This window comes from Rhodnius prolixus, unplaced genomic scaffold (genome assembly GCF_049639745.1).
Source record: "Rhodnius prolixus isolate KJV_2025 unplaced genomic scaffold, Rpr scaffold_11, whole genome shotgun sequence".
In the NCBI taxonomy this organism is placed as follows: Eukaryota; Metazoa; Arthropoda; class Insecta; order Hemiptera; family Reduviidae; genus Rhodnius; species Rhodnius prolixus.
Genome location: NW_027411625.1, coordinates 6,902,511 through 6,916,974, shown reverse-complemented (window position 1 = coordinate 6,916,974; position 14,464 = coordinate 6,902,511). Strand labels below are relative to the sequence as shown.

The 14,464-nt window shown below is 33.3% G+C and overlaps 1 protein-coding gene across 3 annotated transcripts in view; it reads left to right on the top strand.

Moving 5' to 3' along the window:
• LOC141459392 (uncharacterized) overlaps positions 1-14,464 on the top strand; it is a 20,120-nt gene extending 5,656 nt beyond the window's left edge. The window contains exons 1-10 of one of the 3 annotated variants that reach the window (XM_074138433.1): positions 1,001-1,140; positions 1,284-1,419; positions 8,118-8,406; positions 9,434-9,613; positions 9,827-10,011; positions 10,830-10,944; positions 11,095-11,408; positions 12,157-12,436; positions 12,584-12,891; positions 14,113-14,464. In XM_074138433.1, the coding sequence (XP_073994534.1) occupies positions 1,288-1,419; positions 8,118-8,406; positions 9,434-9,613; positions 9,827-10,011; positions 10,830-10,944; positions 11,095-11,408; positions 12,157-12,436; positions 12,584-12,891; positions 14,113-14,364 (2,055 nt within the window). In that variant the 5' untranslated portion in view covers positions 1,001-1,140; positions 1,284-1,287 and the 3' untranslated portion in view covers positions 14,365-14,464. Of the gene's footprint in view, positions 1-1,000; positions 1,141-1,283; positions 1,420-7,179; positions 7,317-8,117; positions 8,407-9,433; positions 9,614-9,826; positions 10,012-10,829; positions 10,945-11,094; positions 11,409-12,156; positions 12,437-12,583; positions 12,892-14,112 lie in introns of those variants that run through there. The other 2 variants (XM_074138432.1, XM_074138434.1) reach the window with 2 other exon arrangements.

Sequence of the window (14,464 nt, the reverse complement as noted above, 5' to 3'; positions counted from 1 at the left end):
AAAAATATAAAAAGTAAATAATGAGGGGAAAAAACAAATGAAAACCCCTCAGCTGATAAGAAAAGTTTTACTTCAGGGAGTCCTTAACTCTCCTGTGCCTGTGCTCCGTGTCCATACTGTAGTCCACTATTAGTCTGCATTAGGTGGTTGTGACTTTGATTCACACTTACTGAAACAACCAGTAGCGAGGTACTTGTTGTAGTGTTCTACATAGTCAATGTTAGTGTAACTAGTGTAAGTCTGGTGTAACGGGGAAGAAGTTGTGTCAAACCTGAGGAATTTATTTTGGATGATCTGCAGCGAGGCGATATTGAATCAACATGTCAAACTCCAAGAAGGGACAAGCATAAAGTAACACAGGCCTAACCACTTGTACAGGTTAGTTTAGGGTTAGTTAGGCCTAACCTTGTGCAAGAGGAGTTTATTCTCTGGGGGCAGATTAGAGTCCCTGCAGAACAGCGGGAATAGTACTCGAATGGCTGCCTTGCCTCTATCCTTTATGTGGAAAGTAAAAGTCAGCCCACGATCCAGTAATACTCCAAGATACTTGATAGTAGCAGTCCACGGCACAATCCGTCCCCCGATGTAGACATGTCGATACAAGATCGGCCTGCGCTTAGTAAAAAGGATAGCCTCCGTTTTTAAGGGGTTAATTTTTTATTTTCCACTTGGTGAAAAAATCTGCCCATACATGACATGGCCTTAGTAAGCCTGCCGACTATCGTGTCCAATCTCCAATTGCGAAGGAAAATGGTATTTATTCAACAGTAATAAAACTGTTGATAAATTCTTTAAAAAACGAAAACAGCACCACTCATATACAGCGTGATGATGAATGTAATGCTAATTTGAAGATAGAAATCAGTGGTGGGCTAGCGATGGTGTGGGATCGCTGCCAGGGCGGACGCAACGCCAATGGCGGCCAGCCAAATTCGCTCACTAAGCTGTAACCATTCTGAAATGTATCTGTAGGGAACGATTTCTTTTTAAACTGCTTTTTTTTTTTATTCTACTCTCTCTCACTTCTTAGTTTGAGATCGTGTCAAATATTTACCGGATATACATGTTTTAAGGTTATCTTAAATTAGGAAAAACGTGCAAATCTTAAGTCCAACCCAAACTGTCAATTAGAATTAGAAGGTGATGCGATTTATTACAGTCCGTTCTCTCAGACAAGCGTTTTGTAACTAATTTTATTTAGAAATTTACTATGATAATGAAGTTCATTTGAATAGATTATGCAATGATGCAAATAAGTTGGACATCATTTCTTTTTTGTGTAGGGAAATGCCATCAATTCGACCAAAAGGTCCAGAAACAGAACCTCGGAGCACTTTCCGGCCACCGTGGGTTAAAGATGGACCACCACCGTTACCGGCGCCACCTCCAACTTGGATGGGCAACAGACCTCCGCCACAAGTAAGTACCAGTGACTGTATTGTAGTCAAATTTATGCTAAAAGTTGCCCTAATTAGGGCCGTGCATTGTGACGTTAATTAAAGAACTAAAACTTTCTTCTGTGATAAGCGATCAAATAATATAAGCAAAGATAATGTTATTGACAACCAATATAATAACAAACCACGCTAAAGTCTGATACCAAACAGAGCAATCCATAGAAAAACATCTCTTACATTTTATTCACAAAAGTTTTTACCCAAAAATGTTCTTTAACCCCCCCGCACGTTTGGGTAATAATTGCTACCACTTTAAAAAGAATTTACGTAGTACCCCCTCTCACTATCAGAATCGAATTTTCGTTGTAAATGTTTCATATTGTAGAACTGCATCATCATTCAAAGATTACATAAAATTGCAGAAGTCGTTTACGAGAAAACAAAAAATCTATTTGGTAAAGTAAAACCTTTACCATCGGATTATTTCCATTTAATTTAGTTATTTAATCCCACATTTGCTTCTTATCAATATTAAACAGGTTGGCAAGACAATTAAGGGAAGGTTATGGGAAGCATACAACTGCTATCTCCCAGAATTCCCTTTATCGTACTTTCGCATTTTTCTGGGAAAATATTTCATATAAAAGTATTAGAAGTAGCATAAATGCAACATATTATAGGTAATCATCTACCCTCTGATTTTCATTTATTTAACACTAGCATGATCGAATTGAAATGTTTTTTAAATAACTGATTTTTACAATTATTAGTCACTAAGGAACAATTACATACCAATTAATGATAGTTCTGGTTTTCGACCATTGTTTTGATGACTTTGGGAATATTGAGTTGCTGGTGAGATGAAACAAAATTTGTGTTTGAATTTATTGATTGACCGCACCTCAATATTGCTAAAATCATTCTAATTAATTGTGCAATCATTAAAATTTATTGATTCAGTTAAGTACTTTAGTTTTTACTGCATCGTTCAATTTGTTATATTCCTCAAAAAGCCTGAAATTAATTGTTTTTCTTTTTTATTTTTACTATGATTATTAATATATTTTATTTCTATGACAAAATATGCATATTTTATAAATTATATTATATGTTACTTATAAATTACATTGAATTATATTTTATTGTAACTGGGTGATTGCCCGTATTGTAACTAAATAAATAAATAAAAATAAAAACAAGTCTAAAGGAAATCGTTGCAGCTCTTTCAAGAAAAACTGGTAAACTGACTTCTGCTTGATTGATTTAGACCAATACCTTATTGGGGCGCCCTCTGTTAGCACCTAAGCGAAATAACAAATTTGAACTTGATGCTACTTATTCTTATTTTTTTGGAAAAACACTAAAAGCTGGATTAAAAAATCTACTGAAAATGAGAGAACAAAAATTTTCTTGAATAATACCAGCAATAGACCAGTACATGGATATCTTCATAAAGATCATTCTCTTCACTTACCTTCTTTTGTGAACTGGAAGAATTTAGGTTAAATAAAGGGCATGTAGGGTCATTTTTAAAGAAACCTACAAAAAAAAAAACTGCTTCTAAAAAACACCACTTATCATTTAGAAAAGCCTATTACTATTTCCAATGTTAAATTTAAAAAAAAAAAAAGCCTAAATATCCCTTACACTAATTTATACCCAAATTGCGCAATGAGAAGAAAAAAATTGTTGCACAAATGCATGCGTATTAACGAGACGTAGAAGGTAATGCTAGTTCAGACTCACATGTGGGCCTTGACAGTGTGCACTTTTCTCTAGCACAAAACATGAGTATGTTGCAGTTAAAAAGCTAACAAGTTCAGATTAACAAAATTCAATTAAATTATTTGCATTTCACAGCATCCTGCAATTAACAATTAACCCGATTATACGGGCTAATGATGGTGAAACTTGGCACGGATAATCCAATGTTTTTTTATTTCTTTATATTAATAAAACGCCTTATATACATTTCTAAAAATATATTCAATCAATCAATGCTTCAAACAATTAAACGCTTGACTTGACACAAAAACAATGCGACTATTTATGTAACTGAAACTACGTCAGCTTCTTCAGATAAACCCCCCGCCCACCAACTATCCTATAAAAGCGCCTATGCTTAAAGGACGCAGAAACTTGAAAGACCACAAAAATATTTAAAGGAAATGTACTATTTTTATTTTTGTTTTTTTAAAATTAAATTTATACACGGATAATCGGGAGTTAACTGTATTTTAGAGCAATTATTGGATCAAAAACAGTGTAATATTTTCGTATAGACAAATTTGTGGTAGAATGTTTTTGGTTTTTATCACGGCTGCTTTGCCTAATTTGCCGAAATTGGAAATATGGCTGGCCAAAAATTAGTAAACAGAGTCAAAATACTTGTAATGAAGCCTTCATTAAGTTTACCAAGTTGATCTTCGCTTACAAAACAAAACAAAACAGAAAAAACTCCAGCTCATTTAAATTCAGCCAATTAAGGCCAACTAAATTTTAATTCATGCCGAATTTACTACGAGCATATGAGCATGCTTATGCTTCTTACTTATAGTAAGAACAATTAATTCCATCTCCCTTTCATGATTGTTTTTTTTTTTTATCAGCAACGTTCAGTATGTAATGCGAGTTAAACGTTTTGAACATAACAAATAGGTTAGATTTTTTAGCATTACTGATACAGAAAATGACGAGTTCACAGCAAATTTGGGCCACAGAAATAGAGCTACAGTGGCGGACAAAAGAAACCTTAAAGTTGGTACCCGTGAATATGGGCCTAAGCCCTTATCATTTTTGGAACACATTATATGGTCTGAGGAAACTAAATTTGAGTGAATTGGATCAGAAGAAAAAGAAAAAGAGTATGGTGAGATCGCCTAAAAAAAACCAAAATGTTCAATCGATTGTTAAACACGTTAGCGGTTCGATTATGATTTGGGGCCGTTGGGAAATTAGTTAAAAATTGATGGGAGAATGACTGTCGTTGATTATTATAACATTTTAAATAATAATTTACTAGAATCAGTAGAAAAGATTTGCTTGGTATCCAGCAAGATAACGACCAAAAGTTGCATCCAAATTTTTGTTCTGAAAAAAAAATTGAAAAACTCGAATGGTCACCACAATCACCAGTTGTTAAACCTAAAGAATCTCTGGACGATTTTAGATGAACACACCCCTTTATGTGCCCGTACTAACAAAGAATCATTTTTGGAAGCAGTACAACAAAAATTGTATAATCTTCTAATAAATATAATAGAAAACTTAGATTAAAATATACCAAAAGGCTACAAGCAGTCCTACAAACTATTAAAATTAACAAACTGTTCAATTACAAAGATAATAATAATCAAAAAATATAAAATAAACTTACTTTTGTCCACTCAATTTTCTTATTTGTTTAATTGTTTAAAAACTTATTAACTTCCATATCTTTATATTCTGTTCTTGTTATTTACTTATTACTTTGTAGGATACAGATATTTAAAAAATACTCATTTATTTTTCAAAATACTGTTCCGTTTTTTCAGAATGATGATGTTCTTCGTATAATTTACCTTTTAAACTTTCTTTTGACCACCGCGTTAATGTACACACTGTAGAGACCTTCGCTATTTTTTTTTAGTTCGACGCACATATTTTTTTGGGAAGATAGTTATATTTTTAGAAGGAGTATAAACTACTTTTGTTATCTCTGAACATAGCCTACGTCTCGATAGTGTGCACTATAAATTGACATGATATGTATATATAGTCTTGGCTATAAATAGTGAACTGCTAGTTAAAGCAACACTTTCAAAGACAGATTCATTCTTCAGATCTAATGAAGTGTTCTTGGACGATTCATAGTTCTAAATTTCCAGTGACTAAGTTGATCGATCCTGCGCTAAGTACAGTGTACGTTGTGTCAATAAATACAGGATCTTTGTTATTGTTTTTACCTAAATTAATGCAAGTAATATTCAAGATGTAGAAAGTAAGTGGTAAACATCTTAACACTCAATAACTTATTACACCACTCTATAACACTTTGTTAATTAGGAGCATTTTGTAATAAATAAGACAATCTGAAATTATCTTCAAAACCTTCTTAATTATTCTGCCCCACCAGGGAAAAGAATTAAGTTCTGTTTTTACCTTGTTCTACTTTAAATGACGGGATTTTTCTAATCGAACAAAACCTAAAATACCTACACACGATCAAAATGTTCTTGGCGCATTGATTGTGTATGGGTACGAGCAGATTATATGCGCATGTTAATCGAAAGTACATGGTTTTAGGACTTATGAACACGAGAAAAATTATTTATTTATGCATTTTTTTAAAACTCATTTACGAGTATTTGTGTGTATAAAATTGTGCGTAGTTCCATCTACTTGCAATAGCTGAATTTGAAGCAATACATATCAAGTTTAAACCGCGTCACCACTATTGTGTAATGTATTGCTGTTCAGAGACTAATAATGTTACTGACTGATTTTAAAAAAAGCACGTACATTTTGATAGTAAAGATGGCGAAAACCTTTAGTTGATAAAAATTCAAGGATAATCACGGTGACCATATTTTATGGGGGAAAATAAAGGACATATCAAAGAAAATAAAGATACCTTATAAAATTCATAAGTTTTTAACATTTATTAAGAAAATAGTGCAATATAACAATGCATCCACTACAATTTTAAACAATCTTAATTATAACACTTATACACACATTCTAAAAATTAAAGTAACATTAATTTTGATACTTTTCAGTAGAATTAATTTCTTTTAATAGCGCCGGTTCACGATCATAAAATTCCATACAGTTCATTTGAAAGTTGTATTTGACGGAAATACATGCTTCTAATGTGTTTACCTTTAACTGGGTGTTTTTGCATTCGTCTACATATTATTCACCAATGGAAATATTCGTTTGATGGGGGAAATTCGATCCAGGGAGACATAAAGAAAATTCAACGAATGCACGACACGATGACAACACTGGTCACGATGGCGTACACGAAACTAACTTGTTTAATATAATATTAAGCAATTTTTTTAAAAAAATACTTTGCATCCACTATACAAAATAAAGAACAAAAGACCTATTTTTTAGAAAATAAAGTTAGAGGACAGGGCAGTGAAATAAAGGATTGCCCTCTTAAATAAGGGACGTACGATCACCGTAGCGGATAAAACATTGCAACATTGAAGTTGTGCTAGCATTGTTTCATAAATTACTTGTTGATAAAGTTGATATCACATGCAGAGAATGGAATACATTTCTTTAATTCTTTGTTTTAATTGCAACAAATTTGATCATATGTATAAATTAATGTACATGAATAAACTAAATAACGTGTCCATTGTGTTCTGGCAAATTCTACTGTAATATAACATTTTCAATCAATCTGATCATCGCAGTGTAAACTGCTTATATAATAACTAAAAGCTACAGAAACTGGAATCAATTCCAACCCTGCAACTAATACAAATCCAATGAATCCAAAGGCGGACGCATTCTGCTCAACACTATTTTAAAAAAATAAAATAAAATTGATATTCTACAGACTTGAACCGTCACGCAAGGGAGCAAATTGATAAAAAAATAAATAAAAACAAAAGAATATTGACTATGTCAAATAGGCCCACGCACAGCAAAAAAAATTTCTGTGACGATATGATTCCAAATTAATCAACAGAGATCGCTACAGTTAACCTAGGCGCACTCTTGAAAAACACGCAACAGAGGTAACTCAGTAGCAGGTTTTCCCTACCAATTTTGAGGTTTTTAAGATGTAAAGTTTTGTTATATCAGTGCATTCTGAACAGAAATACACTATACAGTGCTGGATAACTACACGTATTGGTTAGCTGTAACACATCGTACTGATCACTCATACGTCAACATACTCGAAAATCAATTCTAGTAATGGTAATAGTACAAAGAAATACATTGTTTTAATGGCTGATGTCTAGAAAGACAAATGTCTGGGTTAAACAATCAAGTTAAAATGTTTAAGAGTATATTTTTTTAAATGATATAAGGCGCGTCAGCTATCTTAGGTTATTGGCGTCTTCTCGTTACAAACAAGACTGACCATCACCGGACAGTCAGCTGTAAGAAGCTCCTAAGAAGAGAAAATCTAAGGGTTAGCAGCTGGACTCGAACCCGAATAAAGAGTATATTGTTAACAAAGTTAAGGCGGACATGGTCTTAAGTGATACAAAAAAAAAGTAACAAATAATTCGGCCAAAAACAACTAAGTACCATTAATATGGAGGCGAAGAATACCCTAGGCAGTCATTCATTGAGGACTCGGTAAGACTGTCTGCAGACTGGATGCCTAACTTCTTGAAGAAGTTGCCAGTCTTTCTGCAGATCCGTTCCTCGCGACCCAATTTTTGTGAAGGTAAACTGTCTGAACTTATCAGCGAGGAAGGGTATGTATCTGACAGAAATTCCTTTCTTTTGGTGATCAAACTGCTAAGTCTGACATAGAGTTTCAAACCTCACTGGATCTACCAATGATTGCCCCCCTAACCTTCTTACGCCACTATATCTGCATAATGTGTTGACCCATCACTATCGACACTGTACACTTTTTCATGGCAAATACTCGACTTGTCTAACTAAGAGCATGTTTTGCGACAAACTACCCACAAATATGGGTTATCATTTCAATCGTTTACTTAATTTTTGTATTTTTAACTTAATTTTTTTATTTATGTATAGCCAGAAACATTACAAAGACCAGAAGGGCGGCCCACACCCAAATTGAAAGACGTGCGAGCAGATTCTATAAGAGGCAGTAAAACTGGTCAGGAGAAATCTATACCGATAAGAATTGAAACAGAGAGTGCTGAAGGTAGTTCGAGTGTTGGACACAAATCTAAAGACAGTGCTGCGGTACCGGCTGGTAAATCTGAAGCACTCAGAGAACCGCGACTAGTAAGGAGAGATACCGCAGAGAACAGATCGCCCAGGGAGGCCACAGAGAGAAAAGTTTCAATACAAATCCCAGGTTAGTTTGCGTTATTTAATACTTAATACCAACAATATACGAACTTCAACTCGCCTTTCCATTATTATGGAATTTTTGCCTATCCTGTTCTTCTTTGCCAGAAGTCTCAATTCTTCTTAATTCGAAGAGATAGATACATTATCTATTAAGACGTCTTATTCTCCTGATCTAATGTTTGAGAATGCTGATTTTGAATTTTAATCAACAAGTGACAATTAGCTGTCTGATATGTGTTAGTTTAAAACACAGACTATCAACCAGCCTGAAGAAAGCAAACATAACTTTGGTTTCAAAACTACTTACTTCTGACCATTTCAATTCGCATAAATCAAAAATATTAACTCCATAGAAATTTAAGACCCACTGTTTGGGCGCGCAGTGCCAGAGATTTCATCCATCAGGTGATGTCTTCATTCTTTGTCACTTGAAGAACAGTGTGCATTTAGCATGGTAAAGTAAACGCCTATTTTTTCAGGCGGGGTTTGACGTCCAACTACCAATTAGATGTCGTAGGCGGGAGGCGTGGGTGGGGACTTTACTATAAACAACCTTTTTTTAACCAATAAAAAGTAGTCATACGCGGGATTCGAACTAGGGATCTCCCCCTTACAAAGCCACGCTCTTGACCATTAGGCCTACACCCGCTCATATTTTTATCATGTTCTTTTACTTGTTGGATTCTAAATAGTGAAGCTTTTTTATGATTTCTCCATTCTTTTATTTTTTTTTAGTCCATTAAATGATTTCTTGCAACTTTTAATATTTGACCTCCTTGGGTCTCAGACAAAATAAAATTAAATAAAAAACATGATTAGCATTATAGCTTTCTTTAAGACGTGTTCAATTTCTGTACTTTAGTCGTGCGCAGGAAAAAAAATCGTACTCATTACATTTTAGACAATCACATAACCTATCATTCAGTGGTACACACAACATTTAATCTTATTCAGATTCATAAAATTGATTTGCACCAAAGCTTTAACAAAATTTTAACGTAATACATTTATTTGAGATATTGTTTGTTAAGAGGAGAAATTTAAGAAGGGAAAAAGAGAGGAGAAAGCCCCCGACCGAAGAGAGAGAATAGTACAGAAGCCCCCGACTGGTCGACATGAGGAGGAAGTGAAAGGTGTGGACCAACGAGAGAACATGGCTCAAGCGCCGCCTCCACCACCTCTACCACCGCCAAGGCCGCCTCCTATGCCAGGTAATTGGTTCAAACATTGCTCTGCATATAACTTGAACTTTTTAAACAACTTCTTAAATGGAATTGAATAATTCAATCATCTTGCTAGACATTAAGTACAGCTACCAACAAAGCACCTTTTGTACTTTATAATAGTAAGTTTACATCTATCACCGGGATCGTTTAACCATTGCCTGGAATTTGAACTTATTAAAATAAATATATTTTTTACAGGTGTGCCAAGCAAACCGATGTCAGAATCTAAAAAGTTGAAAATAGAAGCCCTTAGAAGTCGGCCAAGAAAACGTCCAGATTGGACAGATATGATGAAAGAAGTAGAAAAAGGAATTAAGCTAAATCACGTGAAATGTAACGATAGAAGTGCTCCAGTGATTCCAAAAACAAAGGCAAAGGGCCAGGTAAATTACAATGGAATCCAATAGAACACTTAACATTATAATCAGAAAACAAGATAGAAGTTGTAAATTATAAGTATTGTATGTGGGTGTTTCTTCAACGTCTAGCTTATGTAAATATAAGCTACTTGTGGAGCAACGTGATTAAACAAAGATTTCTTTAAATTAGTGTTCAAAGAGAAAATCATTGAACTGCAAAAATATTATTAGATATATAATTTATATTTCTCACTATTAGTTTGTTAATTATTATTTACATACACTTCCGTACTCAGTAGAAACTTGATTTGTTGTACAACATACATTAGGATAAAAAATATATCTTAATTTGTGATTTGTATCTGTAACTTTCTTATTAGTGTTTATTTTAATTTTAATAATATTTATTTTTTTGATACACTCAAGGTCTATTTCGTTTTTGTTTATTTAGAGGAATTAGGAAGAGAAAAATTCTACAAAAAAAAAGTTCAAAAGATTCTTTTGAAAGTTTAGTACTACAACAATGTGAATTTAAGCTTTTTTGTTTAGATTTAAACATTTTGGAAAAAAACCTACTTTTGAAAAAACAAGTCTCATTATTCTTTAATGATAAGGATTATGTTTGTTTGTTTTTTTCTTTAAAAAAGTAGAAGGTAAGGTAACAATGAAATCTATATTGTCTACCTTCTATAAAAAAGTGAAATTTTGTAGAAGTCGCAATCGGCATAAAATTAGAAAACTTTTCCTCCTAAAAAAAATTCCCATTTTAGAAAGGCTCTATGGATCATATATTTGTGAGAAATAAGTGATTTTATTAATATCCTTTCTGAATATTGTTGCAGTTCGTGTACGAATCAGAGAAACAAAACGCTCATAATCTGTTACTGAAAGAAATTCAGTCGGGTGTATCTTTGAAAAAAGTGAAAACTAACGATAGGAGTAAACCAAATCTTAATGGTAAGTGTGGTGAACTTTTATTTTAACTAAATTATTGTAATATAAATAATATTTTCTCGAATATTCTTCCTTTTCCAGCATTCCAGTGTTATGGTGTATTTTAGAAAAATTTTTGTTAGTTAATTTATTTATAAATTTTAATTTTTCTAGGTCTTAGAAAATTCCGCCGACAGATGACTATTGAAGAACAAATCCAAAAGTCAGCTAGTGTAGCGGACGTGATAGCTGTAGCGGCGGAGCCTGATGAATTAGACGATATTGACAAAGTACGTGATGATTTACAGTCAACTAAACAAATGTTAGCTCTGGAGATGCGAAATAAGGAGGCTTTAGAAAGAGAAAATAAACGATTAATGGCAAGATTATTAAATTTAGAAGCTGAATTGGAAAAAGAGAAATTAACTAGGAAATTACAAATTGAAGGCAGTCAAGTGGTGCCCGTGAGAACTGATGAAGATGAAAAGGTAAAATTAATTATAATTTCCCACTTTTTCAGTTTTAACCAGAAATAAATGTCTTATCCCCTGAGTCTGATAGAAAAGTGGTGTTTACAAAATATAGGGGTTGTAGCCAATAAAACAGAATTAACTTATTCCAATGCTATTTTTAATAGGTGAGCTTTTAAGAACTAAAAGAACCTTTTCTGTACACTATTTCTGAAGAGGTTGAATCATTTTTATTTATAAATAAAAGTATTATATCAAAAAATGAAAAAAAATAGAAAAGGTATGGGAATAATATCCTTCTGCTAGAAGTGATAGCCAAAAAAAACAACAAACGTATCAAACGATTCGGAACATTCAAAAATAAAAGAACCGAAATCAAAACTAAACAAAAACGTTAACCTTTTATACGTACTTACGTAAAATTATTTATTTATTTTTATAGTTTTTATTTATTTTTTTCTTTAAAAAATAACATTACACTAAAAATATTAAAGAAAATTAACAAACATTTATTTTAAATAATTGAAACAATTTCGTCAAATATTATTTTGATGTTTTTCGATTCATGAATAATAATTAATAATCAGAACTTAAAATACTGATCTATTCGATTTGATTTTGCTGACCGCATTCATTAACTGATTCTACACATTCTAAGAACCACTTTTCCATACTTAGAGGATCTCCAAACTCGAATTCTCTGTTTGTAGTCACCCTCCAAACCCCCTCCAAAAATTATAATTATATTGTACTCTGTTAAAATTAGCTAATTGCCAAGTTAAAAGAAGAAGCCTCACAATCGACGAAAATGGCCAAAGATATGGAAGAACAGTATCAAAAAACAGCTGAAGAATTGGATCTTACACGGGCGAAGTTGGAGAGCTCGTGGCTGCGCAATACACAACTAGAAATGGAACTAAAGACCAAAGGAAAAACCGGTATCGTCAAACAACAATCGATAAAGAGGATGCCATCAATGGCACAAACACCTGGGGACGCAGATGGCAACGACGAGACAGATGAATCTGACACGGATACTGAAGAAGGTATATCAACTTTCTTTCACTGCAGTTTACCATGATTGGTATCATTTCCTAAGTAAGAATTTTTACTAAACAGTGGGATGAGTAAGGTAGTGTGCTTTCACTACCATTATTGTTAATAATAAAATTTCTGTTTCTCTGCCCTAACAGGTGAGGTTGAAGAACACGAACAGGTGTCGGATGCTGTCTCCCAGGAAGAGCGCCAGTATAAATTGCTGAAATTAAAACTGGAAAATCTCAAAGAAAAACGCACAATTGCATCACGGGAGACAAAGAACCTGAAAGCGCAGCTGGCAAAGCTTCAAAGTCTTTACAGAGAGGAAAAGAAACGGTATAGGCTGTTACAAGCTGAAGTGGAGAAAATGGCTAGCATTATGCGGGAGGACGAGGAGTGCATGGACAGCGAGGAAGATCAGAAAGTGGAGGTCGAAGACGAGGAAGATGAAGAAGATGAACAAGTGAGTTGTAACTGATAGAATTGATAGCTACCTAAGATATCTTTCTCCATGCAGGCAAAGAGAAATGGGTACCATTATCTAGTTCAGTAAACCCTTATTATATAATCTAGGAGGGAAGCGTAATAAGCGATTTGCTTGCACCCTTATAAAAAAAAGCCTCTGAACCCACAAGATTTCTTGAAGTAATTTTTTAAAATATCTTTTATTCAGCTGGATATTGATTGATGAAGAAATGGTTGTTTAATTATTAAAATGAATTGCTTTTTTTAATGGATAAACCTCGAACCCGCTAAAAAATTTTATTTCTGGTAGCTTTCTAATAAATTTATTATTGTTTTAAAGGAGAGAAGAGAATAATTAGGCATTTTTGGTACCTCAGATGGTACATTTTATAATCTACTAACCAAGGGCACCTTTGAAGGCACATTACATGCTACACAAGCTGCTTAAAGTGCATTATTTGATAAATTAAGGAATAAGTTTGATCCCTTAAATGAAAGATATTGATCACTTAAATATGTAGCAGGAGGTTTCCAACTTTTTGGTCATTAAACGCAAAACTCCTAAAATTACCAAAAAAATATTTAACCTTCTTGTTTGTAACAAATATAAATTTTTTTTTAGCCCTTTTGTCTACGCTTGTGAACATTTAAAGCTCTTAATAATTGATTATTGCTTAGAAAATCACTCGGAAAACTACTTATTTTCCGATATTAAGAAAAATACTAGCTTTACTGCCTTGGCAATATTTTTAATAGAAAGGGGATGAAAAAATACATAAAAATGACCTATCGCGTGTTCTTCTTTCTCTTAGATAACAAGTTAAAAAAATTGAAATATGATTAATAAATATATTTGAAATGGCCTAGCACCTTTAATTTTAAAGATATCGAACTGCGGTTTCCGGTTTCTTTCATAACTTTTTTTATTCTTTAAAACTGTGTGTATGAAAATGGGGGTCAACTGCGAACCCTTACTTTTGGACGCGCGTCTGCCGCGTACGCAAGCAGGAATCTAAAATCAAGTCACGTATTCTGAAACTAGAGGTGGCGGGCAACAAATTTCTCCTCTACCATTTTTTGTTCAGATCAACCGTTTAAGCATGAAATGCATTTGAACCGTCCTAAAATGTACACCATGTACACTGCCATTAAACATTTTTTTCAAAAATTATTAGCTAATTAATAAATATCATAATTATTAATAAATTTGTTTTTCTAGGAGAGTGATAGAAGTAGTTCGACAGAGACGGATGGCGATACCGATCCAGGTGTTGATGTGAGTTTAGAAGAAAAATGTAAATATCTAGAAAGAAAGGTGAAACAGAATGAAATGTTGCTGAATCGGGCCAAAAAAGCTAATTACTTGATTAAAGTTAACATTGAACGTAGAAAGGACGATCTCAACACACAAAAAGAAATATCTCTCGTCCTTCAACACGATCTGAATTCCGTCCTCTCTGAATTAGGCTAATTGTGTAAAAAATAAAATTAACGGACCCATATTTTCCGTTCTTACTTGGATTAATGTTAAACACTCTAAAATGTGAATAAAGTTTTATTTTTAACGGTAA